Source organism: Ctenocephalides felis, unplaced genomic scaffold (genome assembly GCF_003426905.1).
Source record: "Ctenocephalides felis isolate EL2017-DRISC unplaced genomic scaffold, ASM342690v1 CF-g0.4_SCAFFOLD_03573, whole genome shotgun sequence".
NCBI classification, from domain to species: domain Eukaryota; kingdom Metazoa; phylum Arthropoda; class Insecta; order Siphonaptera; family Pulicidae; genus Ctenocephalides; species Ctenocephalides felis.
This window is the reverse complement of record NW_020539727.1, coordinates 3,455,933-3,483,349: the sequence shown is the minus strand read 5'-3', so window position 1 is coordinate 3,483,349 and position 27,417 is coordinate 3,455,933. Positions and strand designations below refer to the sequence as shown.

Genomic DNA, 27,417 nt, shown 5'->3' with positions numbered 1-27,417 from the left:
TCAGTTATAATTGAATGAAGCAGTCACATTTGTCTCGATAATTATTTTAAATATATATGATTTAAAAAAAACAAACTTCACTGTTTTTTTTCATACAAATTTGTGTCCATTCCTCTGTAGATTTTAATAATTTAAAATATATTCATTGCATTTCCACCCTTCAGTATTAAATGAACTGCAACCTGATGCTCAGCAGACACGTTGTCTGTTTTTGGCTTTTCCATTTTCCGCCTTTTCCACCCCTAAACCAACTTTTCGTCATGTTCTACGGTGTGTGGTAAATGTTACATGATTCCACCCCTAAGATCTCGACATGAGATGGGTCGATGAACTTAGGGATGAATAAGGGAATCAGTGTTACATAAAATATATTTGCAGGACAATTTTGCTCGATTTTGAGATAACTGGATTATTGATTTATATAGTATTTTTGATTAAAAAGAACATTTTATTAACTTCCCCTCATAGGGTAAGTTATAGTAATCGCAAAAAAATCGAAAATATTTTTTTTTATATATCTTTACGTTTCAAAGGTTTCTGAACATTTTAGTATACCTTAGAATAAATTGATGTATGTGGGTGTGTACGTTTGTGTGTGTGTGTGAGGATACAAATTTTCGTCGACGATTTCGGAAACACGGATCAACCGATTTGAATGATTCCAAGAACATTCGATTCTTATGGATAGGGAAATGTGCTAATTAGTTTTTGACAGGTTTAGCCGTTACGGAGATACGGAGCAAAGAGTGCAGAAAATACAAATCGAGTTTTTGAGAGAACGGAGTGTCCGATTTTAATAATTCAAAAAATATTTTACTTGTATTGTCAAGATGAAAAACTGATTAAATTTTTGGGAAGGCAGGTCCAGCGGTTATGGACTCTCAATAAAAATAAGTTGAAAAAATGTCATTTGGCGGTCAAAAATGTTTATTGGTCATATGTACATCAAATTATCAGATATTTTATAGAGATTTTAATAGTGTGTACACATTTTGTGTAAGTTTTTTTTGGGTTCCGTACCAAGATTTTTAATTACGGTACGGTAAGTTCCAGTAATTTGCCTTAAGGCACGATGCCATGCACCCCATTAGTCATGTAACTAATTATGTAATTGTAGCATAGTCAGAGATTTTTTGTAACAAAATTGAAAAGAAAATAGCTATTAGATCCAAAAAGTAAAAAAAAATAAAACGCAACAAACTGCTTCCGAAAATTTAGAGATTTTTTTTGCATCCAATAGCGCTAATTCAAATTAGCGTTTCACACAACCTGATGTCAAGCATCTATTTTCATTTGAAAATATGAATGAAAGTACATTTTTAAGTGAAAATACTGAATAATCCATAATCAATAAAAATTGATTAGTCATTAAAGCTAATTGTTACAAATATTTTCAAATAGAGATTAGAATTTCAAATTCAGATTATTATAAATATTGTAAGTTTCATCATTGGTATTTTACCGACAAAATGTAAGAGCTCATAAAGCAGCAGACGAACGGTATTATAATTCTAAACATTATAATTCTTGGTACGGAACCTAGAGAAATGGAAATAAAGTTCGAATGCACTTGTTAATAAAATCTTGAAGCATTTTTCGCTTAAAAAATACTATGCATTTTCCATTCCGTCAATGCAAATATATTTACTAATCATTTTAGAATCTTTAATAGTTTGAATAATAATTATAATTATTTATACCATTTTAGTTCACTGGCTTTACCAAAAACTAATCAGACATCTTCCCGTCAATAGCAACCGAATAATTTTTCAATCATTCAAATCGGTTGAACCGTGCTCTCGAAAACGTCGGCAAAAAATTGTATCCGCACATACATATATACTACACACACACAAATACACCCATTTTTTCTAATGTATGCCAAAATGTTCAGGCATCTTCAAAATGTGAATTTGGGCCAAGAATTTTCAACTTCGATTTTGGGCGATGGTGACCAAATAGTGGTTGACAAAGAATCATGCACTAACAAAAACAAGGATGTAATAAGTACTCTCCCACACAAGTACGAAAGCCGAATCGCGGAACACCCTAACTTGCTCGCCAGAAAATTTTGCAACAATTCTACCAAGGTCAGATTGAAAAAGAAGTTTGTTTTGCATCAATCATCGAAATCCAATAGACCTTCCATAAGAATCCATGATTTGTATGTTTTAATGCTTTCATTTCTATACCAAGTGTTTCCCTAGTTGTCAGTTTCGGGACAGTTGTGAAAAATATTATTCAATAAAAAAATTTATCATATTTTATACTAAAAATATGCCATAAGAATCATTTTGCATTTGAACATTTATAATAAATAATGTGTGATATACTCGACGAAAAATGAGAGCTGAACCAAAATAAAATCCGGAAAGTTTAGTATGGGTGGATTTTATATCTACTTGTAAGCTGTGGGGCTAATTTGACTTATATTAATACTACGTGAGTTTTACAGGTGGCAACCCTAACAGTTGTCTCGCCTCAGTGTGATTAATTTATTATTACAATTTCTGTGAAAGTGCGAATATTTTATTGATGCAGCAAAATATATTGCTATATATATATATTTTCAAATAAAAACCAAAGTCACTACTGCTTGACATCAACTCCTCTCTAAGCAGGATCAAGCCCTGGACCCCTGATTCAGGTCCACTCGCTCTTGCCATATACCCACTAGTTAGTTCAAATGCTGAAAATGCTTCTAATTATAAATGAAAAATTGTAAATAATTATAAAATATATTTCTTGCTGATACCAGTTAACACTGAAGATTTTTTACTCAATTCTAGGTTTCGCTCCAAACAATTACTATTTCGCTACAATATTTAATTTCCAATAATTCCCTCAAAGCAAATACAATTACCCGCATTATTACAATTGCAGGTAAAAATCTAGCAATTTTGTTTTTACGAAAGATACTAAAAAGTGAAGAATTTGCATTAGTTTATTCGTACTTAAGTAACTTGTGTGCATGTTATGAGTGAAAAGATCGTGCAAGCGTAATTAGATGCACCAAGCAATTCGCATATGTAATTTCATAAGCGCACAAAGCACGCAATACAATATGTGTTTTTATTATGTAATTAAATCAAATCGAATCCAGAGCGATTCAAACTCGGTATTAACAGAGTTTTGGACAAAAACTGAAAAAAACACGGAGACGAACTGTACAGGTGTCCAAATTTCCTGGTCGTAAAATGAAAATTTCGTAATATTCTATCATTTTGTAATTTTTGTTAGAAAAAACCGCATGTTTCTATGATAAATACATTTCGAGGAAAACAAAAATAATACCTTGCATTTTTTGTAAGAAAAAAAGAAGAACCCCCTTAAAATCATACTTAGATATATATTTTCAAGTGAAAACTGCTTGGTATCCAGCTGTCCGAGAAAAAAACCTATAGTTGCGTTGCAAGATCAAAACACTTATTATAGGGCCAAAGGCAAGATCATATAGAAAGTAATAAAATAAATAAAAGTATTATTAATAACACATATATAATTCCATGTTTTCTATTACAAAATATAGATAGATAAGGTAGAAATTCTCGAATTTTTACCTGTTATTTGTAGAGAAGTAATTGAATTATCAGTACAAAGATTGATAATTTCTTTATCAATAATATACTTCTATCACTTGAAGCTATGAATTTCATATCATCATATTTATGTTATTCAATGTGTCAGTAATGATAACATATGAATTTAAGCAAATTTTTTCCCAATTTAACAATAATAATAAATTAGAAGGAATTGTAGATTGAATGGGTATGTATCACTCCATTACCTATTTCTAATTAAATATAATATTGAAAATTTCGATTTAATATTGTAATTTTAATAAAACAAGGTGCAAAGTTTTATGAATTTTAGGCGAAATTTTGCCAAAGATTTGTGGATTTCATAAGGCAGAAAACTATACAAGCTATATCATTAAAATATTTTATGTTATTAAAATTATTTGTAAGACCGTCCAAATTTCTATAGTAAATAATATAAGGGAAAAGTTTGGTTGTACTAATTATAAAAATTAGTGAAGATTTTATATACATAATTAAATATTTTTGTACGAAACCATCGATAAGTTTGACCTAATTTAAAATTTAAATTATGCCAAACTTTTTAATCAGTGTTTTCCAAAGTGATCCACAATGATCCCTAGGAGTCCATGACAATATTCAGGGAGTCCACGTGAGCGGGAAAAAAATTTTGGGGTCTACGTAATAAAAATGAGGGTGTTTTCCAAAGTGGTCCATGACAACATTCAGTGGGTACATGTGAGCAAAAAAAAAATTGAGGGTCTTCGGAATAAAAATAAGGGTCCGCGGTAGATGATACACAATACACCACAATCATTTTTTTTTTATTAAGAAAATATTGTATATTATTGAATAATTGTATCAAATCAACAATGAAGAAGTTTGTCATAATTAAAATCAGTGTTTCCCAAAGTGGTATACATGAAAAAAATTAAATTTTGTGGTTTACGAAATAAAAATTGGGGTCCATGGTAGTGGACTACAATAAACCACATTAACATCTATTTACTTGCGTTATATCATATATGATAAAGCCATATACAAAATTTATAAATAGCTCTAAAACGTAAATAAAAATATTTACAAATTTTATAAAAAAAATTGTAATTGTAGCATTGTAATTGTTAATTGTAGGCATTAGATTTGGGGTCGTGATATGGTTGAGGTTTTAAAGACCCCACTCCCTAAATATTAAAAGGCATTTTGAGGCTATCATAGAATATCTAGATACTTAAGATAAGATTAACGATTTCATATAATAGTTGTAAAATAATGATAACCAAAAGAATAACCTTTAGTCGGGAGATGTAATATTAAACGTTGCAAAATGTTGTGAAATGTTAATAATTTAACATTTATTTTTTTATTTAAAAAATGAAGTTTAATTAATAAATGTGTATAGTATTTTTTGTTTAAATAATTAATAATAGTGCAGTTATAAATTTAAAAAAAAATTATATCAAGGGTCCTAAAGTCAATAGGGGTCGGTCCATAACGAAAAATGTTTGGGAACCTTTGACTTAAATGGCAAAATGCAAATATAACAGAGTAAGAGAGCCAGATTTTAATATTGAAATATGACTACACAAAACTATTGAATTCAAATGAACTTCCCTTGAGAGAAAAAAAAATGTTGATATATGAAACACAAAGAAATATTATTTTATCAACTGAAAATTATTAAAAATATAACAAGTTATGTCAACCTTAGTACATTTAGAAATTTACAAATTATTTAAAAAAGGGGTCTATAAGGTACATGGCAAAGCCCAAGGAGTCTTAAACGCAAAACAGTTTGGGAAACTCTTTAAATCATAAAATGCAAATTTAACCGGGCATGAAAGTAGGATTTTAATATTGAAATACAACTTTAAAAAACTATTGGAATAAAAAAAATAAAAATTAAACTAATGAATTAAAATGAATATTTTCCATAAGAAATATTTAAAAATCATCAACTGAAAATTATTAAAAATATAACATGTTATTTACATAGAAATTTATAAAAAAAATAGGACGTCGTCCATGGCAAAGCCCAAGAGGTCCACAACAAAAAAAAGTTTCGGAACCTATGACTTAAATCATAAAATGCAAATATAATAAAACAAGAGAGTCAGATTTTTATAGTGGAATATTGGAGAATTATTGAATTCAACTGAATTTGCATGAGAGTTATTCAATTTTTTTTATATTTGTATATGAAACACGTGATACTAGAAATCTTTAACTGAAAATTATTGACAAAAATATGACAAATTAATTAAAATATGATTAATTAAGTCAACGCTTACTGTAAACCTTAGTACATTAAAAAATTCATAAAAAATTGATATCGGGTATATAAGGGGTCCATAGCAAAATGCAAGGGGTCCACAAAGGAAAAAAGTTTTGGAACCTATGATAAAATGCTGATATAACAAAGCACGATTGTCAAATTTTAATATTAAAATATGACTTCAAAAAACTATTGAATTGAAGTGAATTTTCCATGAGAGTCATTCAAAAATATTTTTTTTATATTTATATATGAAACAAGTGTTATTAAAAATAAATAAAAATTAAAAAATTATATTGCCATATCAACTGTCACTTCAACCGAAAATTATTAAAAATTTGACAAGTTATGTCAACCCGTTTTGAGCATGTAATTCAAACATATATAAATATGCATGAATAAAAATATATATGCATAAAAGTAAGTACTAATTCCTTCACAAATAAACCCAACAAATTCTACAACAACAACCACCACCATTATTATTTATTATTTGACATTTTCCTCTAACCTTGGTGACCGGCTTTGTGCAAGCTCTTCCATCTATTGGATGCACAGAATTTGTCGATTTTTCCAACACAACACAATTGTCTTGAGTCATTTGTATGATTTTAACAACAAACAAACTGAATTAACTCGAAATTAACTATTAAATTAAATTCGAATCGTAAAAAACTAGAAACAGAACTGTCACTCACTAACCACGGAAGAGAACTGATGATAGATGGCTTGTGGTAATGGCGTCTCTGTCAAAACGAGAGAGAGAGAGGGAGATGCACAATGGAGGGGATGATGGAGATAGCAATATAAACACTATTTTGTTTTGTTTATATTTTTTGCATTATTTATTATAATAATCATATATTATATATAATATAATTTATATATATTTGTTTTGTAATTAATAATCACTTGTTAGAGTTCTGTAACAAAAAACAATAAATCCTGCAATATTTAATAAAATAACTGTCAGTGTATAGTTAGAAGTGAAGTTGGCAGATGGCACTGAAGTCAATTTTAAGGCGGCAATTTTAAATTTAAAATTTTATTTGTGGGTACTATTTATAAAACTGTTTTATAATATAATTTTGAGTATATATTATAATTGACATATGGAATATCTTGTTAAGGTTATAAATTAGAATGTCTTTTTTTATTATTGACTATGTAAAGTAGTACATTATCCATTATGCTTGAATTAACAATACTTTAACTAAATATTTCCTATGACATCGCAATATCTAAGCAGGTGATTATATACAATACTATGCAGATGTATTGTTATAAATTTTAACACTATTATAATTTAAAAGGGTTGCATAACTTCGGGAGAAAAAAACATTTGCCAAAAATATTAAAATTCTTTGTAACTTGAAAACAAAAGCAAGGACTGCAATACAAGCAAGGACTGTTTTATAATATAATTTTGGGTAGTTTGATATACATATTATAATTTACATATAAATTTTGTTGTTAACGTTATAAATTCGAATGTCTTTTATTAACTTCCCGTAGGGTAAGTTATTGTAATGGGCCGAAAATCGGAATTGAAAATTTTTACATTTCTCGACGTTTTGAAGGTTTCTGAACGTTTTGGCATACTTCAGAAAAAATAGATGTGTGTGTGTGTATGTATGTATGGATACAAATTTCCAGTCACGTTTTCGGGCGCACGGATCAACCGATTTGAATGGTTCAAAAAACATTCGATTTCTATTGATAGGGAAAAGAGCTGATTAGTTTTTGGCGAAGGCATGTCCAGCCGTTTCGGAGATACGGAGCAAAGAGTGCAGAAAATAGAAATCGACTTTTTGAGAGAACGGAGTATCCGATTTGAATGATCTAAAAAACATTCAATTAGTAATGATTGGGAGAAGTGTTTATTAGTTTTTGGCAAAGGCAGGCCCAGCCATTTCAAAGATACGGAAGTAAATATGTAAAAAATGGCAGTTTTTGAGAAAACTAAGCGTCCGATTTGAATGATTCAAAGAACTTTCTGCTTGTCTTAACAAAATAATTGATTTTGAAAAAAAAATTTGTCTCATTTTTTTTTTTTTTTTTTTAATTTTTTGTATATCGAAAATATTACAGATTTTATTTTTAATTCTGACTATAGTTCTAATATACAAATTATTAAACAAATAATTTCAACTTTGCAATTCAGTTTATATAATTCTTATAAATATTAGACAATGTTACAATATTTATAATAATCTATTTGAAAACATTCAGTATTCCTCGAACATTTCGTTACGGTACGGGAAGTTCCAGCAATTTGCCTTAAGGCACGATGCCACCCACCCCACTAGGTTATTATTGACTTTGTAAAGTAGTAGAAGTACATTATGCTTGAATCTAATCGACATTAGTTCGACATTATTTAACTAAACATTTTTGGCTATAACTTTACAATATCTACACAGGTGATTATATACAATACTTATACAGAGGTAGTGTTATTAATTATAACATTATTATAATTTTTAATATATCTATCAACTGAGCCATATCTCTTATTGTTTATAATTTTATCTTGTTAGATTTAATAAAAGTATACAGGATGTTCTATCTACAACATACCCTCCTTGATGGTTTGCATACTTTCTAAAACTTACTCTTTATTAATTAATACAAGTTTATATTTAAACAGCTTGACAATATATATTATATTTATCATTTATTGCTTTTTTAATGTGTCCATTAAAAGTCCTCGTGCTGAAACTTCTAGTGGTCTGTGTTATGATTTTTGCATTTGAGCAAACTTGTTATCGAGGAAAGTTAAAACACTTCAAATCTTGCACACTTATAAACAAAAATTTATTAAATATAGTTTATACTTTGTAAAAATAGAACAAATGAATGTGTGAAAAGTAAGTAAGATATGATATTTTGTTAAATTAAGATTTTTGTATAGCCCTTGGTTGCCAAGTAGGATAAAGTCATTATCTATGCTTGGAAGTCTGAATCAATTAGCTTAATCTGATATTCATGGAAAAAGTTATTAAGGATATATTAGATACAGAAGATCAAGTTGAGTGGGATCCTTAAAATAAACTGCTTTCTAAAAAAAAATCGATTAGAAAAAGCATTAGAGACTCTTCACTTATCTATAATGTCTTGTCTAAATTTGAATTCTTAGTTTGAAAGACTGAAAGTAACTTTAAAGAAAGAAGAAAGCTTACAGTTTAAATTACATTAATTTTTTTCAATACCTGGATAACTTCAGCAAAAGAAAACATTTGCCATAGATATTAAAATTCTTTGCAACTTGCAAAGAAAAGTTTTTGAGTAAGGACTACAAATTACACAAAATCGGACCTCAATTAAAGACCAATTTAAAACTAGTTAACCAGTAATTTTTTAATTATAGATATATCAACATGCTAGGGTAATACACTACTTACTTACATTTATTACCTTTATAAAATGCAATATTTTATTCATAACATACCAATTTTTTTTTCACTATCATTATTAATGTTAACTATGGCTATAAACTATTTATAAACGTAAGAGAGTAAATTAAATATATTATCAAATACTATTTAAACTAGTGGTTCATGGCATCGTGCCTTAAAGCAAATTGCTGGAACTTCCGGTACCGTAATGAAATGTTCGAGGAATATTAAATGTTTTCAAACATATTATTATAAATTCTGTAATATCGTCTAATATTTATAAGAATTAAATAAACTGAATTACAAAGTTAAAATTTATCACTTAAAATATATAAGTGAGCTTTAGAACTGATTTATTTTCATTTTCGATTTTTGGCCCATTGCTATAACTTACTCTTTATTACTTAAGTTAATAAAACTTTGGTGGATAATCAAAACTATTTTACTTAAATGAGGAGATGGAGACAAAACCTCAGTCTTTAAAGAAATGTATTAAACTTATCAAGTTACATAATTATTTATAAAATCATTATATATATTTGTGCTATAAATAAATATTTTTCCATAATAAACAAGACTATTCTATCAGATTTTACAAGCATGTAAAGCTAACTTATAGCTTAATCATTTGGCAAAACATCATTAAACGATTAGATCAGAATAAAAATAGAGTACTACATAATTTCAATATCTGAATTACTGATTGTGGGTATGCATTCCATAATGAAAGTTCACAATTACCAACAATTACTATATAATGTCAATAAAAACTTTGTACAATTTTTACAATAACTAAAAATCTACCAATAACATAAACTTAAATCTAATAGTTACTATTTATAAAAATGATTTGATCAAGGATGCCACTACTAAGTGCTGCTCTTTGGTTCTGGTAATAAATAGCTTTTTTCCAAGACATTCTATCAAAACTTATTGAACAAACTGGTATGCAGAGATAAAACATAGCTAAATCGTATAGATTTGGGTACTTATTCTCACTGAAAGTGAAGAGAAAAATGTAAAAGGGATTTTAAAAATAAAATATTTCGATTTACTTACTTATGAGTCCACCATTCAAGAGGGCACTGATCCAGACAAACGGCTGTTTCACTCTGAAACATTATGAACTCACGTGATGCAACTGATTCTGGATCATTGTCGTTGGAATTGTTTGAACAGACTTCGCCCAATAATAATTGCATACCTGAATATAATAGCATGATGTTAGTAATGAAAACCAAGACCATATGATGAATATATTACACTCTTATTATTAACTTCTGTAAAGTTTTCTCGACGTTTCAAGTGAGATCAAATTTGAAACCAGTGGTGTATGTCATCGTGCCTTAAGGCAAATTGCTGGAACTTCCCATACCTTAATTAAATATTTGAGGAATATCAAATGTTTTCAAATAGATTATTATAATTATTTGAAGTATTATAAGTCACATTTAAAACTTCAACTAGAATTAGAATTAAAATCCTAATTTTTTTTGAAAATTAAAAAAAAATAAATTGAAAAAAAAATCCCCTACAAGCAGAAAGTATTTTTAAATCTTTCAAATTTGAAAGCTTAGTTCTCTCAAAAACTGCCATTTTTTGCACATTTAGCCCTGTATCTCCGAAACGGCTGGACCTGCCTTTGCCAAAATTCAATCATCACTTCTCCCCATCATTTAAAAAAATTTAAAATTCAAAAATGTATAATTTTTCGGCCACGTTATAGCCCACAATCTTGAATCGATTTTAAATATTCAAAAACTGTTCGAAAAATATTGGTCGGAAATCTCGTTGATTAGTATCTGATACAGATCAGCTGGACCAATAAATAAATTTTTTTGACCGAAATGTTGGAATTTATTTTGGTGATTTTGATAAAACATTGTGTGACCTTAGATTTTATAATCTGAAATAACATACTGAAATATTATAAGCCTACGATAATCGGTTGAATTATAAAAAATCATCAAAATTTACAATTTCGCAATAAGCTTAAGGGGGTATTCTACTGTAGAGGCATGAATTTCGCCCGGAGCGCTGTATAAAGGAAACAAATAATATTTTTACTATCGATTTTTTTATTGATATTTTATTATTACATAAAAAAAATTATTAAAAAAAAAAAAAATCACAAAGTTTCAAATCAAAAAAAAAGAGGGTGTACTGGCGTGCATGATTCCAACCCTCCTGGTGATCCGAAACATAAAAAATAGATGGATTCTTAATTATTATAGATGCCACTATCGTATGACCCTTGGATAAGTTAAAAAAACATGTTTTGTTTGAATGGCGGCAGTTTGAAAAAAAAAAAATTTTCATGTTTTTTTTTAACAATTCCGAATTTTTTAAAAATACTAAATGGAAAGTTATAGTTTTGGGCAAGGTCCACGCGATAAAGCGATGTATAGAGAAGATCCTCTCCAAATTTGAAGTAAATCGGTTCATTAGAACTCGAGATATCCTTACCGCCAGCTCGAAAAAAGTAGTTCCGAGAAAAACGCGTTCAAAGTTGTGAGACTCGGTCGGAACCGAACCGAGGCCACGTCACTAAAACGGATATAACTCAGGAAATAATAGTAATTTTGAAAAATCCTTTTAATGACATATTTTTGAATAACTAAACTTTGAAAATACGAAAAAAAAAATTCGATTTTTTCAAAATTCTACAGTAGATTACCCCCTTAAGCGATTCTAATCAGAATCTATGCCAAATCATATGTACGTTCTGCGTTGTTTTGTTGGTAGCTACTTATTGCAGTCTACACTTCAATAAAATACATTTTGAGAACCCTAATTAAATGAAATGAATTAATACAATATCTGTATATTATAAGTATGTTTGAAAGAAAAAAATTGGGAATCGTATTGATTATTTTTTAGTGAAAGCTAAAATTCTATTTTCAAAATAAGTTCATGCAACTTGCCTTAAGGGTTAGATAGGATTTAAGAATACACACAAAAAAAATTATATCATCCTGGTAAATATTTTCGAAGTTGCACGTAAATTTGGAAAGGAAAACACGGCTAAGACGGAAGAAAGTAGTTAGTGATTAAGATTTTTTCTGCCCAATAAATATTTTAGTTTTTATGAACAATTTAAGGTCAAAATTTCGGCAAAAAACCGTTTTCTTTAATAAAAATCATTATTTTGCTTGTTGTTTCGATTAATTACTAGATTTACCATTTATTTAATAAAATCTTTTTTGTTTTTTTTAATCTCAGATAATTTACTCAGAGATAGAGTGGTCACAGAAAAACATGTTTTTCGCAAGGTACTCATGCAGATCTGCTGTAACTTTTTTTTAAATAAATATTTTTACCTGTTATTATTTTAAAAATATAGTTAAAAGATGCCTTTATATGTATATAAATTTTTGTTAAATGGCTTTTTTATCGGCCGATTAACTGTATATAATACCACAATGCAAATTGCTACTTACAACTAGTTTATTTAATAATTATATAGAAAAGACAGGCATACCACTAATTCGTCTCTGATCTTTACTCGTGCTTCTACAAGTCCGCAATCTAGATTTTTCCTTTACATAAGTTTCTATGCTTTCATGCACTTCCTCCAATTCCTCTGCGGGGGCATATGGCAATAATTTAAATCTAGCATCCAGGAAAGCTGCTTTGGTCAGAATTGATGATAATGCCTTTTCACTATATCTATAAATATAACATTTAAATGAATAATTGTTGAATTAATTTATGTATTAAATTATCATCAATATATAATCAGATACATACTAAAGCATTTACAAGTTTCCTATTTTGAAAATAGAAATATCTTGAAAGTAAAAAAATATATAGCTGCATAAAATATTTCTTTAAATTATTACCTTTCATTGAGAATTTTGCAAATCTTGGCTTTCATTCTAGACACAAATGCATTATCCGTATTCTTGGCTTTCAAATGTGATGTAGTCAGTTGCCACATTATTGGTTTTATAACAGACAATGTGGGTAATTTAGTTTCTCCTAATGTAATAATAGTAGTCTACAGGAAAAATAAATTTAAAGATCTATATATTAGAGTTAGAATGTTGAGTTAAAATCAATTAGAATTAGAAGTAAGAAAATAAATTAAAAAATAATGTTGAATAAATAAAGAAATATATTGTATACCCATAAAAATGATTTAGTTAATATTAGTACCTTAAGTGGTGCCAAAACAGTGACAACATCCTTGACAATTTGCCATTCTTTTTCACTTAAGTAGTGTACAATGTTTAAACTAGATTTCTTCTGCAAACATTTTTCTAATAAAGTGTATGTCGAGAGCCACACTGAACGGTAATCTTCATAGGATTCATCCTGGTCAAAATTGAAATAGATTATCAAATATTATAGAACAACATGGAAATATAAAATGATTAACTTCCTGGAGGGTAAGATATATCTTAGAAAAAATGGATGTATGTGTGTGTGTGTGCGTGTGTGTGTATGAATGTGTAGATACAATTTTTAGCCTATGATTTGAAGAGCAAAGATCAACCGACTTGATTGATTCCATTTTTTTTTTCAATTTTCAATAACAGAAAAAAAATACAATATTTCTAAAAGAAATGATTTTATCTTTTTTCGAATTTTTCAATATTTTCCAAAAAATTCCAAAATTTAAACAAACATTTTTTGTCAAAGTTCTCAAAAAATAATTTTTTATCATTTCAAAATAAAAAAAAAAGATATATTTTCAAAAATTTCGCAAAAATTAAAAAAAAAAAATATTTTGAAAAATATTGAAGATGATTCGGATTTTAATTTTAAAAACATAATGTTTTCAATTGCGTTTTGAATTTCAAAAAGTATAAAACTCCCTCTGATATACTTGAACTAAATAATATGAACTTTGCAATTCAGTTTTGAAATTTCTTATAATCCTTAGAAATGTGAGAAAAGGTCCTCCTCAGATAGATTAGGTTTGTTTATATATTATATTATTTATTGTAAATAGATAAATTATTTATAAACATACGTAAGTCTTTTATTCAATAAGGTCTATGAATGATAAAATTTATAGTATTTATTATAATATATTTGAAAATATTTAGAACAATTGTTATTGATCATTGATCAATTTTTATTGATTACTAATTAATATCATTTCTCAAATGTTTAATTACGGTACGGAAATTTCTAGCAATTTAACATAATGCTACGCACAACTAATTAAATTTTATTATTAACAAACTAATAAATTATTTCATTTCTCAAAACAGTATGAAATTAAATATAGAGTTTTCTTATTTATGAATACTCAACAGTTTTAGTAATTACCTGATTGTTAAATTTACACATGCGGCTGCACAATTTATCAATGACATCTAATGCACCTTCATGACTAAAACATGTTTCAGCGCACATTTGTATTGTTTGTATGACACATGGAATTACGCTTATACCTAAAACAAATAATAAAATTCTGTTTGTGAATAAGATTTTTCAACATACAACAAATACAAATAATTTGAAATTTTGAAAAAAATCTAATAATACATTATAGTAAACACAATATTTATTAAATGAGGTATTGAATTTATTAAATATTAGCTTATGTTTCATTTCAATGATTTAAAATAGCAAAGCTAAAGAACCAGTGTTCTTTCTTAGTGAAACAACCATAATTAATTAAGATGACCATATATGTTTCAGGACAGTCCAGTATTATCCACCTTGGATTCATTTTCATTTTTTGACCTGATTTATCACAAATTTTTAAAAACATTCTTATTACTTCAATAAGAATTAGTTTTTCAAAACACTGGGATCGTTCAAGTATTACGTAAGCAGATTTATTACAATTATTTACCCCCCCCTCCCCTTTGTCATCAAAAGTAAGCAAATTTCTTACCAAAAATAAGCAAAATAAGCAATTCAATAACCCCCCCGCCCCCCTATAGTGCTTACGTAATACTTGAACGGCCCCACTCATAAAAAATAACATCTTTTACAATTTTCTACAAACTTCTTTGGGCGCGACTAGGGATCTGTGAAAATGCGACGGAAGGCCGTTACGCCCAAACTGTTCGTCATTCGCTCTCGATGAAATCATTTCTATACAGGTCGATTGTGATTGGTCGCTGTATCATGTGCGAGGCTTCTTTGATTGTATGCGAACATCAAATAATAAAACAAAGAAAACATCTGCGCCATGTAATAAACGTCAGGCTATTGAAGTAATTTGGATTATTCGTGGTTACTATATATTTTTGAGGTTATTAAAATGAAAATTATTTTTATAGGAAAGACAGATACTACAGCTGTTCAAAGAGTGAAACCTTATCGCCAACAAAAAGGTAAAAAAAAGAACAAGCAGTTAATTAATGTGTGTCATAATTTTAATTACATGGAGTTTTTCAAACACAATTACATGATAAGTGAAATTGTAAAAACAATATTTATTTAGGCGTTGTTCAACATAATAATTCTCTGCATTTTTAAATATATTAAAAATATTAAAGCAATATTATGTATCATGCAGAAAATATGTCTTTTTCAGAATTATATCTCAAACACTTATGGAAGTTTAGAGGAAGTCTACTTGTTTTTCGATCCCGATGGCTATTAAGAATAGCAAAAATCGTATAATAGCAAAAAAGTTTCAATTCAATCGCGTGCGAATCTTATGCGCACTCATTTTTATATAATTTTAACATTCAATATATGAAAAAAATATATTATGTTATTTATTTTAAGTAGCCCTGCTCTCTTAAAGTTTCTGTTCCAAATTTGAAACAATAAACTACGGTCACCTCATAATTAATGCTCAGTTTTTATAAAAAAAAAATCACCTTACCTTTGTTTTCTACAGCTTGTATAATCGCTCCTCGACACCAACCCACAACCACAGCTGTAATTTTTTCTATTGATAAACAAAACTCGGAGCAAACTGCATCAAATACATCAGACCAATATAGAGCATCTGAATCTTCTGGACAGCATACAGTTTTAAGAGCTCTTGTTTGAATACTCAAGCAACTACTTTCAACATAATTTATATAGAAAGTAACATAATTCTTTTCATTGCAAGAAAGCCATTCTTCAATTGAAAGGCTTATGTAGTGTCTGTGTTCTGATATCCTTTGGATAATGCCAATTTTTGTATCGTCGTAAAGGGATGGAATGATTTGTTGCTCAATTTTTTCAACAGTAGGAATTTCAGATGATGGTTGGAGGGTTTTGATTAGTAGTAAGAAACCAGAACCTGGAAATTGAAATAGATTAGATTGTTTTATAAAATTCAAGAATTTTGTATTTCTAAATATGAATTTAACCCTTTCCACTCAGATACCGCTCCGGCGTCAAAATACATATAAATCTCACAATTTGCGAGTGGAAAGGGTTAACTAGTAGTGTATGGCATCGTGTCTGAAAGCAAATTGCTGGAACTTCTTATACCGTAATGAAATACTCTAGGAATATTAAATATTTTTGAATAGATTATTATAAATACAGTAGAATCCGATTAGTATGACGCCGGATATATTGACAACCGCTTAATATGACGTAATCGTACTAGGAATTTGGTCTCCATATAAAATTCCTTAAAAAAACAGCTGTCTTGTCGGATATATTGACCTAGCTTACATTGACATGTCGCTTATAATGACCCATTTTTGCAAAAAAATATGTCCAATTATAATGACCGACATGATTTTACAAGTCTGTGGCCAAGTCTACAAAAGTAATTGCTGTGTCTTTTGTGCACAGTAGCACCAGGGATTGTTTTTACAATAAAATTATGTAAAGAAATCAATCAAAAATTACTGATTACTTACATTAAAAAAACACATTTGTATGTTTATGGGTAGGGTAGACTAATTATTAATGGCCCCTCACGGATATCTCATAAACAAATGAAATTAGATTTTTTTTAACAATTATATTTGTTAGTAGAAGGCGAAAAATGTATAAATTCATAACCAGCCATCACCTTTATTATTATGACTTTGCTATCAGAAGATAAGCAGCACATGAGTGGGATAAAAAGGACAAGCAGAACCTTTACTTTGGCAAAAGTGTAAGCAATAAAATAGTAAATTTTAAAAAAAAAAAAGCAATTTTACAAGAGATAAATTGAATAAATTGTTATTCCGGCTCTTCTGATGAATATTTCTGACCAATAGCAGATCAATGCGATATACTGTGTTGTCTTTGTAACAAATGTACCCACAGAATTAATATTTTGCATTGGTTCAATAATGTAGCATAAAATGCCTTTAAAATTTAATAAAAGAAATTGCATCTGCTCGCCCCCTGATTGTTCCACTTTACCCCGTATGTGAAGTAAAATGGGTCAGATACCAAATGTTTAAAAAATAGTAAAAAATATAATATTTATATAATTAGGAATTATGTACGTATGTATGTAAGTTTTTTTGAACATAGTTCGATAGATGCTTCTTTGATATATGTTATGTGTTGTTAATTGGGTTTAGACAGTATAATTACCATAAGTGAAATTGGACCGTTGTGCCCCCGCCCTACCCTATGTCAATTTTATTTTATATTAAATTAATGTGTCATTTTTATTTTTAATTAAAACGTACGTTTGTATAGACTTTTCATTTGAATTACTGAAACATGTAACATATTTGCATATTAAAAAGTTTTTCTTCAGTACGCTTTTAATGACGACCGGTTAGTATGACGAGATTTCGGCGTCCCTTCGATGTCATACTAAGCGGATTCTACTGTACCATAATAAAATATTCGAAAAATATTAAATATTTTTGAATAGATTATTATAAATACTCATATATGCTTACAGAAAAGTAAATAAAAGAATTAAATGTATCCATTACAATTACCGTTAACAATTTCAGGAGAATGCATATCCATAACAATAAACTTGGTGATGATCTCTGACAAAGTGTGATCGTCTATAGGTGAATTGTCAGGATTCTGCATATAATATTCATCAAGTGTGTCGACTTGTTCAGCATACATATGATCATCAATTTCAGGCAAATCAACTTTGCATGTGACCATTTTTCCTACTCTATCGTAAGCACTATAAACAGCTTTGGCATCTTCAACTGGCAAATCATTGGTGACTTTGATGACTCCTTCCATATCAGTCTCAATGGTGTAAGTTCTTTTGGTATCGGTGGGGTAATCAGAAGTCAAAGCTTTTTTATCTGATTTGTTTAAATCTGATGGGGAGTTTGTTTGGAGTAGTTCTGTGTATAAAGTGTTGTGTCTGTTTGCAAGATGTATTCGGAGGTTTGTAGTGTTGTGGTTGTTTCTGATCTGTCTTTGGCAGATGCTGCAGACTATGTATTCTTTGGATAGAATTGTGCCGTTCTCGTCAGCAGGGAAGCCGAAGTATTTCCAGTAGACACTGCGCATGGAAACAGGTACAACTATTTTTTTGTAGGAGAAGGTGGCATGCTCAGCAGTATCTTGCATTTTTCTCTTCCTTTGGCGCTCTTTCATTATATTTAACTGAGGGATAAGAATAAATATTAGGATAAAAGATAAGAAGGTTGTAGGTTAAACCATGTATATAGGGGAGACATCAATTACATGAATTTTTAAAATTATTGAATAACTTACCCGACTATTAAGTAAAAGAGCATTTTAAATTGACAGTTGACACATTGCATTGTGTTATTAATAAAATATAACACCTTCGCCTAACCATTTTGTTGTCAAAACAGTATGAATTTAAATATATAGTTCTCTCATACATGTATCTTATTATTATTTAGGTTATATCACAAAATTTGCAGAAACATACTGAATTATCCAATGGCAGTTTCACTAAAGAATCTTGATATTTCTTATAGTCGTCTTCTAACAATTCTATATACACTATTTCAGTATTTGCATACATTTTGTCGAAACTATCGTACGAAATAACAATATAGCTTTCGGTATTGGAAAAGGTAAATATAAATACTTACATATCGAGATTTTGGGTCAATCGAATAGCTCTTTATTATTTCTATCGAAAAGGGATCGATCGATAGATATTACATCAAACGAAGCCGTCAGTGGCTACGCAGTGTTGCCAGAAGAGAAGATATATCGAGATGTTAGCAACGGACGTTGGGATTTGAAAATTGGCGCGGATTTCAAAATGTAAATACATATTATCAATGTAATATGCCAAAGATAATATCGAGGACCTTTAAAACTACTACAACTTTATATGAACAGAATAGTGATTAGATATAGAACTTATTGAAGTGATTTTCTAGCTATCAATATTATATTTATCAGATTAATTTATATGTGTGTTTGAAAGTGTGTGTGTATGTGTGCGGGTGACTGACATAAGCCAAATAGCTCATAGAATTGTCCTGTATTCTGATTGCTATTGAAAATAAAGTTTAAAAAAAATCGATGTTATAATGTTATGTCAACGATTAATACTGTTATTATACTGATTTGGTATACAATATTTATTCATTACTTTATTTTGTGATACTAAATATAAAATTAAACTGATTGAAAGTAGCATTTAGACTGAAGGCAAGTTGCATGAACTTCCCGATATTTGTAAATAATCGACTCAATCAATATAAAATAAATTAATTTATCAGTGATTAAGAGTTTTCCGAGTGCATTTATTACACATAATCAAAAATGAATGAAGACGTTAACTCGGAGTATTATCTAAAAGCAAATTAAACCAGTATATCCGTAGGACTTTAATGGTCCAGTATGTTCAATAAGACCAAGTACTCTATTATTATACCAATTAAATCATATAATTTTAATTTTAACAAACGTCAAAAAAACTACTCATTTTCTCAAAATTTGACGATTTTTTCAAATTAAACTACTTGTCGTAAGACCGTAATATTTTAGTAAGTTCTGTAAGACCATGATATATATCGCCAAAAAAAGTTCTATAAAAATCGGCTTAAATTTTTTTTCAACAGCTAATTACAAGAAAACGTCTGGATGGATTTGCACCTAAAACTAATCAGTATCATTCCGAACTAATCTTTCGAAAAGTTTTTGATTTTTTAAAATTGATTTAGTAGTATGTGCTAGAATGTGGTCGAAAAGTTTAACACTTTTTCCAAATTACAAAGAAACGGCTCAGACGATCGCCGTACAAAACTGAGTAAAGATAATCCACATCAGAATACATCGATTGGCTTTTAAATTTTTGTAATCGGTTCAGGCGATTTTAAGCAAACGTCGATGAAAGTTCTAATTTTGGCAAACGCCAAAAAAGCGATACTAATTTTTGCAAACTTTGACGAATTTTTTAAATTAAACGACTTGTCGTAGGGTCTTAATCGTCGAAAAAATCGTCGAAAGAAATTTGTTTAACACTTTATTACAAAAAACGGCTCGGCCGATCTTTACCAAAAACTAATCGAAGAGTTTTTGAATTTTCAAAATCAATTCAGAATTGCGTTCTAAAACGTGGACATATTGTTATTTTGTTATATTTTATTGTTTTTTCAGTATTATTTTATTATTCAGAAATTTTATTTATTTTATATATTAATTTTATTTTAATTATTATTTGCTTTTATTTTATATTAAATCATCATACTACGGATATCATTTTAATGTAAATTCTGTCCTTTGCACTCTTATTTATTTAAATTTATGTTATTATTTATCACTATTGCTAGATGTTAAACTATTTAATAGTTGTAATAAATATTGTAATTAAAAAAAGTGAACAATAAATTTTTCACTTTTCTGTTATTTGGTCTCATTCGATTCAGAATAGCTTGAAACGTCGAGAAAACATATAATAAGCGAATCGGCTTTTTTATGAAAATATAAACTTCTCGTTCGGGAAGTTTACTAGTGGTGTATGGCATCGTGCCTTAAGGCAAATTGCTGGAACTTCCTATACCGTAATGAAATATTCGGAATATTAACTGTTCTCAAATAGATTTATAGGTACGGCATCTTTCTATATTCTTATTTTATAAACAAAATATAAAAGGTTACAAATTGTACGATGTCGCGTTTATATAAGTTTACATAAAAAGTAAATAAACAAACTAAAACTTAATTATCCCCTTCGATGTGGAGTAATATTATTATTGCAAGTGAAAAATGTAATTATTTTTGGCATGTTTGAAATTGGCGAAAAACCATGGACTATAGTCCATGACTTTTTCACGAGAATGAATGATCTTGTGTCACATTTCTAATAATTATATAATCTGTATTGTAAAGTAAAAATCATTATTACTAGTATATAAGTGAGCTTTAAAATTTTAGCTAGAATTAAAATTAAAATCCGTAGTTAAATTAAAAGCTGCTATTTTTTTGCACATTTAGCGGCTCGGCCTGCCTTTGCCAAAAACTAATCACCATATGGTGATCAAAACATTCAGAAGTGCACTTCTCCCCGTCATTACGAATTGAATGTTTTTTTGATCATTCAAATCAGATGCTCCGTTCTCTCAAAAGCTCGATTTCTATTTCTGCATTCTTTGCTCCATATCTCCAAAATGGCTGGACCTGCCTTTGCCAAAAAGTAATCAGCACATGTCCCTATCCGTAAGAATCGAAAACTTTTTAACCATCCAAATCAATGAGTCTGTGTTCTCGAAATCGCGGACAAAAAATTGTAGGCACAAAAAACACACGTGAAGATATGCAAACATTTTCAATTTCGATTTTTAGACGATTATAATAACTTACACTACGGAGGTTAAAAATCATTGTGCAAAACTATATTTAACTATATATACATCGAATGGATTCTAAATTATTGTAATCGGTCCAGCAGTTTACGAGCAAACGTGGACAAAACACACACACACACACATTTACACACAATTTTTCTCATTCGATTCAGCATAGCTTGAGACGTCGAGAAAACGTAAAATTATCAAATTTGAGAAGTTGAGATATAAATGATTATACGATAAGACCCGCTTAAGACGTTTTCTCAAAAATCCTTACCTGCAAAAGACAAACAATAAAAAATATATTTTGATACATTTAAAAATAGAATTTATATTATAAGAGTATACAAGGATTTTATGACTAGTTTGTACATACAAGGGTTTATTTTACATATTGTAAAATAACATAATTTTTATTTCCGAATATACAATTACAATTACAATTGTCGGCACAAATACTGTTTAAGGATATATTTTGGAACAATATTATAGCTTAAGACATTCGCAAGTTTTCTATGATCAATACAATATTTTGCAATCACTCGAAATTACAATGAAATAAAATTGAAGCTGTAAATATAATATAAATGTAATAGAAATATGGCTCTATTACATTGTGAAGCCAATAAACAGATAAATTAATACTTAAATTGGGGTGGAAGTTGAATAATGGAGATCCAAACATTAACCCTTTCCACTCGCGAATTCCGAGATTTATATGTATTTGACTATAAAAAAGTTCAATATTTCACAGTCAGCGTCATATTGCATAAAAGGAAACTTTCAGAACATTCAATGTAAAAACCGAGCAATGAATATTAAAATAAAAAAAAACATTTTTGATAAAACATATCATTGTTCAAGTAAAACTAAAAATATGCAAACCCATTCATAAACTCTGAGGGCGTCCATTAATCACGTTAGTCATAAATGGGGGGAAGGGGGGGTGGTGTTGACAAAAAATCACTAAATATCACGTTGGTGAGGGGAGGGTCCAGCAAGATACCAGGTGTACCTATTTGTTACCTAAATAAAAAAAAACAATGAATTAAAAAAAAATTGATTTTTTTTCTAGGTACTAAAAATACACATGTTTGGTGAGGGAGGGAAAGTCATTTTAAATATCACCAAGTATCCCCAAAGGATAGGGGCAGGAGATAAAAAATCCTTAGAAATTGCTCACGTGATTAATGGACGCCCCTGTTAATTTTTGATGAATAAAAATACCTTAAACCAATAGTTCTACAATAGTAGAAGATACAAATTACAATAGTTGTAATAAAATTTACTGTTTTTTATACCAGCTTCATAAAATAGCATCATATGGCCAAAATTTATAGTTATTATGTCAAGTAATTAGGTTTAGTACTATTTTTATATACTATATAGAATATTTAACATGGTCTCAAGTGTAGTTGAATATGCAATATAACCAATAACAAGATATGAAATAGTTGACATCGATCTGACATACAAAGATACATACATATAGATACATATTGCAGTGTCAATTAAAGAAGAATAATAACTTCTTTAACTGTTGAAACATCATGTTTCCATATTACATAGAAACCATTCAAACTAATGTCAATTAGAAGTTAAAGTACACATCCTTTCACATTAATTTATCATACACAATAAATCCAAAACAAAAGTTGGTTTAGAAAATGAATAAAGCATGTGGACTTTCTTGGTGAAAATTTGTTAGATAGAAGGAAGTTTACGCAAGGGCCATAATGACTTCATAATATAAAGACTTCATAAAAAGTAAAATCAATATATTCATATAACCAAACATTTGTTTTTATGTTTGACACTCTTTAATCCATTTGTCGTTATCTTTATATAATCATCTATCAGGCCCTATTATCTCAGTACAAAATCCGCGTTCACAACGCGTAGTTCCAGTCACGACCGCTAGGCGCAAATTTGGCGCTAGTGAGCCGATGACAAGTTTGACAGGTTAGTAATTCACGAGCAATATGTACCAGAAATGTCAAAATTTTGTTTTGATTCTTATTATGATGTTGTGTTTACAAGTGTTTTATAATTGTTTATACGGTTTATTTGTGATTCAAACAAAATCTATAACTCTTAATGAAGAGGATATAAAGCAGTTGTTAAAGCAGTGTATATAATAAAAATTTAATCACAATACATTTTGGGAGCAAGCTACCCAGTAAACATGCGATATGGCCACAACATCGTGGCAATATTTTATTTAGGTCGTGTGACATGCGATTCCCATATTCATTTTCCTCGATATTTAATGGATACGGCCGCAAATTTATGTAACTATCGAACAACTATCGAGGTTCGGTCTCTGGCGCACGTGGCGTTCGTGATACATGAAAATCGACGTTGACCCACATATGTTTGTTTATTATGATAAGACCGTCTGACGTAAGGCGTTCACCCCAGTCATGACGTCATTGGCGAATGAAAACGATTCGGTCATGACGTCATACAAAATGGCGACTCAGTTATGACGTAATAGCACCTGAAAGTGATGACGTAATGCAATTAATATTCTTTTCTGTACGAATAAGCATTTATTTACGTGAATAATAAGAAATTTTACAATATTTAAATATTACAAATTAGAATTGTAGTTTTGAAATTATAAAATTTTAACATGAACTATACTAGAAAACTTTTTACAAATTATTCAATCTTAACATATTAATAACAGTATATTTAATGAAAATTGTTGTATATCTAATGAACGTAATTTTATTTTTGGGGCTGAAGTGTGAAGTGTTGCATAAGTATTCTATCGCCACTTCCTTATACATCAAACAGCCTGCCTATTTTTCATTATTTCATTCTATCGCCAGTTCATTGCATCAAATGCCAGGATACAGATTATGCACATATGACATACTGCCCCAAATTTTGGAAGTTTTCTAAAACAAATTCAAACATAATGTGATTTACTGTATATAATATAATATATATATACAGCTACCATATGTGTAGCTACCTACATGTTCAGTGTACAAATCTCCATCATCTTAAAGTCGCTTTTACACATACATTTTTAACACTGACTGATTTCATTCTATCGCCAGTTCAATACATCAAATGCGAGGATACAGGATATTCATATATGATGTACTTCTTGGAAGTTTTCTAAAACAATTTGAAACATAATGTGTTTTATTGAATCTAATAATATATATACCACTCCATATGTGTAGCAACTTACATATTCAGGAGACAAATCTAAATCGTTTTCGAGTCGCTTTTGCACATACATTTTTTTTAACCTGATTGAATTCATTATATCTTCAGTTCATTATACATCAATACATCAATCAAGTTCATGCATATATGACATACTGTTCCCAATTTTAGAGGTTTTCTAAAACAATTATAAATATAATGTATTTGTTACCAAATAATATATATACAGCAACTATATATGAATCAACTTACATATTAAGAAGATAAATCTCCATTATCTTCAAGTTGCTCCTAAACATACATTATTTGAGCCTGTCTAAAGATCTGTATATTGTTCATCGTTTCATTCCAATTTTGTACGACTTCTGAAATAAATATGAACATGGCATACGTGTTTGCTGTTTATATATATTTGTATAGCTATTATATTTGTAGTGACTTACATATTCAAACAATCATTCTCGATCCGCTTCTCAACCGACTAATTTAAGAGATTTAAGAAGTGAGGTTATGTCGAACACATGGATATGTTAATGTCTTAATTTAGTAAAATAATTATTTTAACCTTGATAAACGATCCTTATTATTGTCCTCAGATTTTGTAAGATATGCTATTTGGTTACCTCCTTTGTCATCTAAAGAAATCGACATAAAATAACGTTTCTTCATCCCAGGATATAATGCACTAAATGGAATTCAAAATCGTGAAGTAATTACATATCTATATAAATAATATATGATATACTTACAGTGTCATTTTTCTACACTTTTCTACAATTATCACTATGAACAAGTTGCTTAACTAAACGAATGTAATTATTATACTAAAGAAAATATAACTTGATGCATGATAAATTCGTGACATTTTGCGCCATTTTGTACGCGGGTTAGGTTAACTTTCGTCAAAGAAACAGTCGGTTCCATCAGTGGCCACGGCGCGCTGATGTAAAGCTTTCTTTGTATGGTCACACACACCAGCACACAACGCACACAACGCAGCGCACGACGCGTTTGCTTCACGCCGTGTGACGTCATTGATTATGCTTTGCATGTGTGCTAACACACACCAGCGCACGACATGTATCTCACATGAAATTCAACGATGTCATTACCCCCGACAGCGCGTGTTTATGTCTCGTGAGACAACTCAATGCGAGCTTTGCGTGTATTGTAACACACACAAGCGCACGCAAGTTTAAAATCCTCTTGTGGCGTAGATTCGATAACCGCATTATAATAACGATGTCGATATTATAGAAGATCACATCGCGTGTTTACTGGGTAGGGCTCTTTTATAAGAAAGGCAAGGCTCCTCTAAATTTCAGAATTGTATTAAACTTTGGAGGCTTCTTAAATATATATGGAAAAGCATAAATAGACTAGACTTTACATTTTTTAGGAACGCCACTGAGTTAATGAACGAAATCCAATTGCGTGCAAGATGATAAAATAAGTTAATTTAATGCAGCAGTTTTTTGAATATTCAAGATAATATCAAGAGCCATTTAGCATGACTGGATTATCGCAAAGAATGTGGCTGAAAAGACAAATCTTACTTGGATGATTATTAGTTAATAAGTAATGCACAGACACTATAATTTAACACCATGTTTTTGTGTTCACAACATTATTGGTAGTGAATAATGAATGATTATCCACTTGAAGGAGGAATCTGTAATTCGTTAAACTTTTTATTTTTCCTTTTTTTTAAATAAATATGTTTGTTGCAACATATTGCTATTTACTTTGATATCTATTTTAATATATGTATTATTGTTTGGTATGTTTTGTTATTGTATAACAATGTCAATATAAGACTATTGTAATGCAAAATTTAAATACAAATAAATTATTTTTAAAATTGACAATTTTCTTTTATTTCTAATTTTGGCGCTTTAATTTGAATGCATTTTGGAGCACGAGGCTGCCGAGCGACATGCGATTAAAGCGCCATCACCCAATATTGCGGTCGTGACTTTCCCTAGCTCTCTGAACGCAAATACCGCGAGAGAGAAACGTCTATATTAGTATATTGTCTAGGATCATCTATTGTATATTAAAAATCAATCAATTGTTTTTTGTGTTTGATTTCTCCAATGCCACCTAATTTCATCCATTTCATATATCGATAAATTTGTCCCTGTCTCTGCAATATCCGACTAAATGTTAGAAAAAATCATTGAAAAATGAAATGACTATTTAAGGCCAAATTCTCCGGTAAAATAGACCGTAGCATAGCGTTGTTATGGCAACCCATTTGAAATGTAACGTTTAGCTAAGCCTTACGCAATTACTTAATTTTCAAGTAAAATGAAATTTACATAAATGTCTTTCATTTGAATCTTTGGGTAACTTTCATCATATTTCTCTAGATCTTGATTTGGTTTGCGGATAAT

General features: G+C 29.3%; 2 protein-coding genes and 1 long non-coding RNA gene across 6 annotated transcripts in view; all 3 read right to left on the bottom strand.

The window, feature by feature from the left end:
* Positions 1–6,451, bottom strand: part of LOC113389108 (coronin-2B-like) — a 124,881-nt gene extending 118,430 nt beyond the window's left edge. Inside the window, exon 1 of one of the 2 annotated variants that reach the window (XM_026626166.1) lies at positions 6,326–6,451. In XM_026626166.1, coding sequence (XP_026481951.1) covers positions 6,326–6,415 — 90 coding nt within the window. In that variant the 5' untranslated portion in view covers positions 6,416–6,451. The remainder of the gene's footprint in view (positions 1–6,325) is intronic. The other variant, XM_026626167.1, reaches the window with a different exon arrangement.
* A 3,466-nt stretch (positions 6,452–9,917) lies between these two features.
* Positions 9,918–19,063, bottom strand: LOC113389195 (zinc finger BED domain-containing protein 1-like). 2 transcript variants are annotated; one of them, XM_026626254.1, is made up of 9 exons: positions 18,958–19,063; positions 18,026–18,662; positions 16,012–16,419; positions 14,493–14,617; positions 13,371–13,529; positions 13,055–13,212; positions 12,694–12,881; positions 10,272–10,416; positions 9,918–10,210 (listed from the first exon to the last, which is right to left on the bottom strand). In XM_026626254.1, the coding sequence occupies exons 1-9, from the start codon at positions 19,051–19,053 to the stop codon at positions 10,036–10,038; spliced, it is 2,091 nt and encodes a 696-aa protein (XP_026482039.1). In that variant the 5' UTR covers positions 19,054–19,063; the 3' UTR covers positions 9,918–10,035. The 2 variants fall into 2 exon arrangements, with proteins under 2 accessions (XP_026482039.1, XP_026482040.1); XM_026626255.1 differs by lacking the exon at positions 18,958–19,063 and adding an exon at positions 18,774–18,909.
* A 5,520-nt stretch (positions 19,064–24,583) lies between these two features.
* On the bottom strand, positions 24,584–26,263 carry LOC113389217. Of its 2 annotated transcripts, XR_003368227.1 has the most exons (7): positions 25,771–26,263; positions 25,587–25,706; positions 25,465–25,502; positions 25,274–25,386; positions 25,044–25,199; positions 24,823–24,967; positions 24,584–24,741 (listed from the first exon to the last, which is right to left on the bottom strand). It is a non-coding gene; the product is annotated as an uncharacterized LOC113389217 (long non-coding RNA). The 2 variants fall into 2 exon arrangements; XR_003368226.1 differs by having other exon boundaries at positions 25,465–25,706; positions 25,771–26,260.
* Between the last annotated feature and the right edge of the window lie 1,154 nt (positions 26,264–27,417).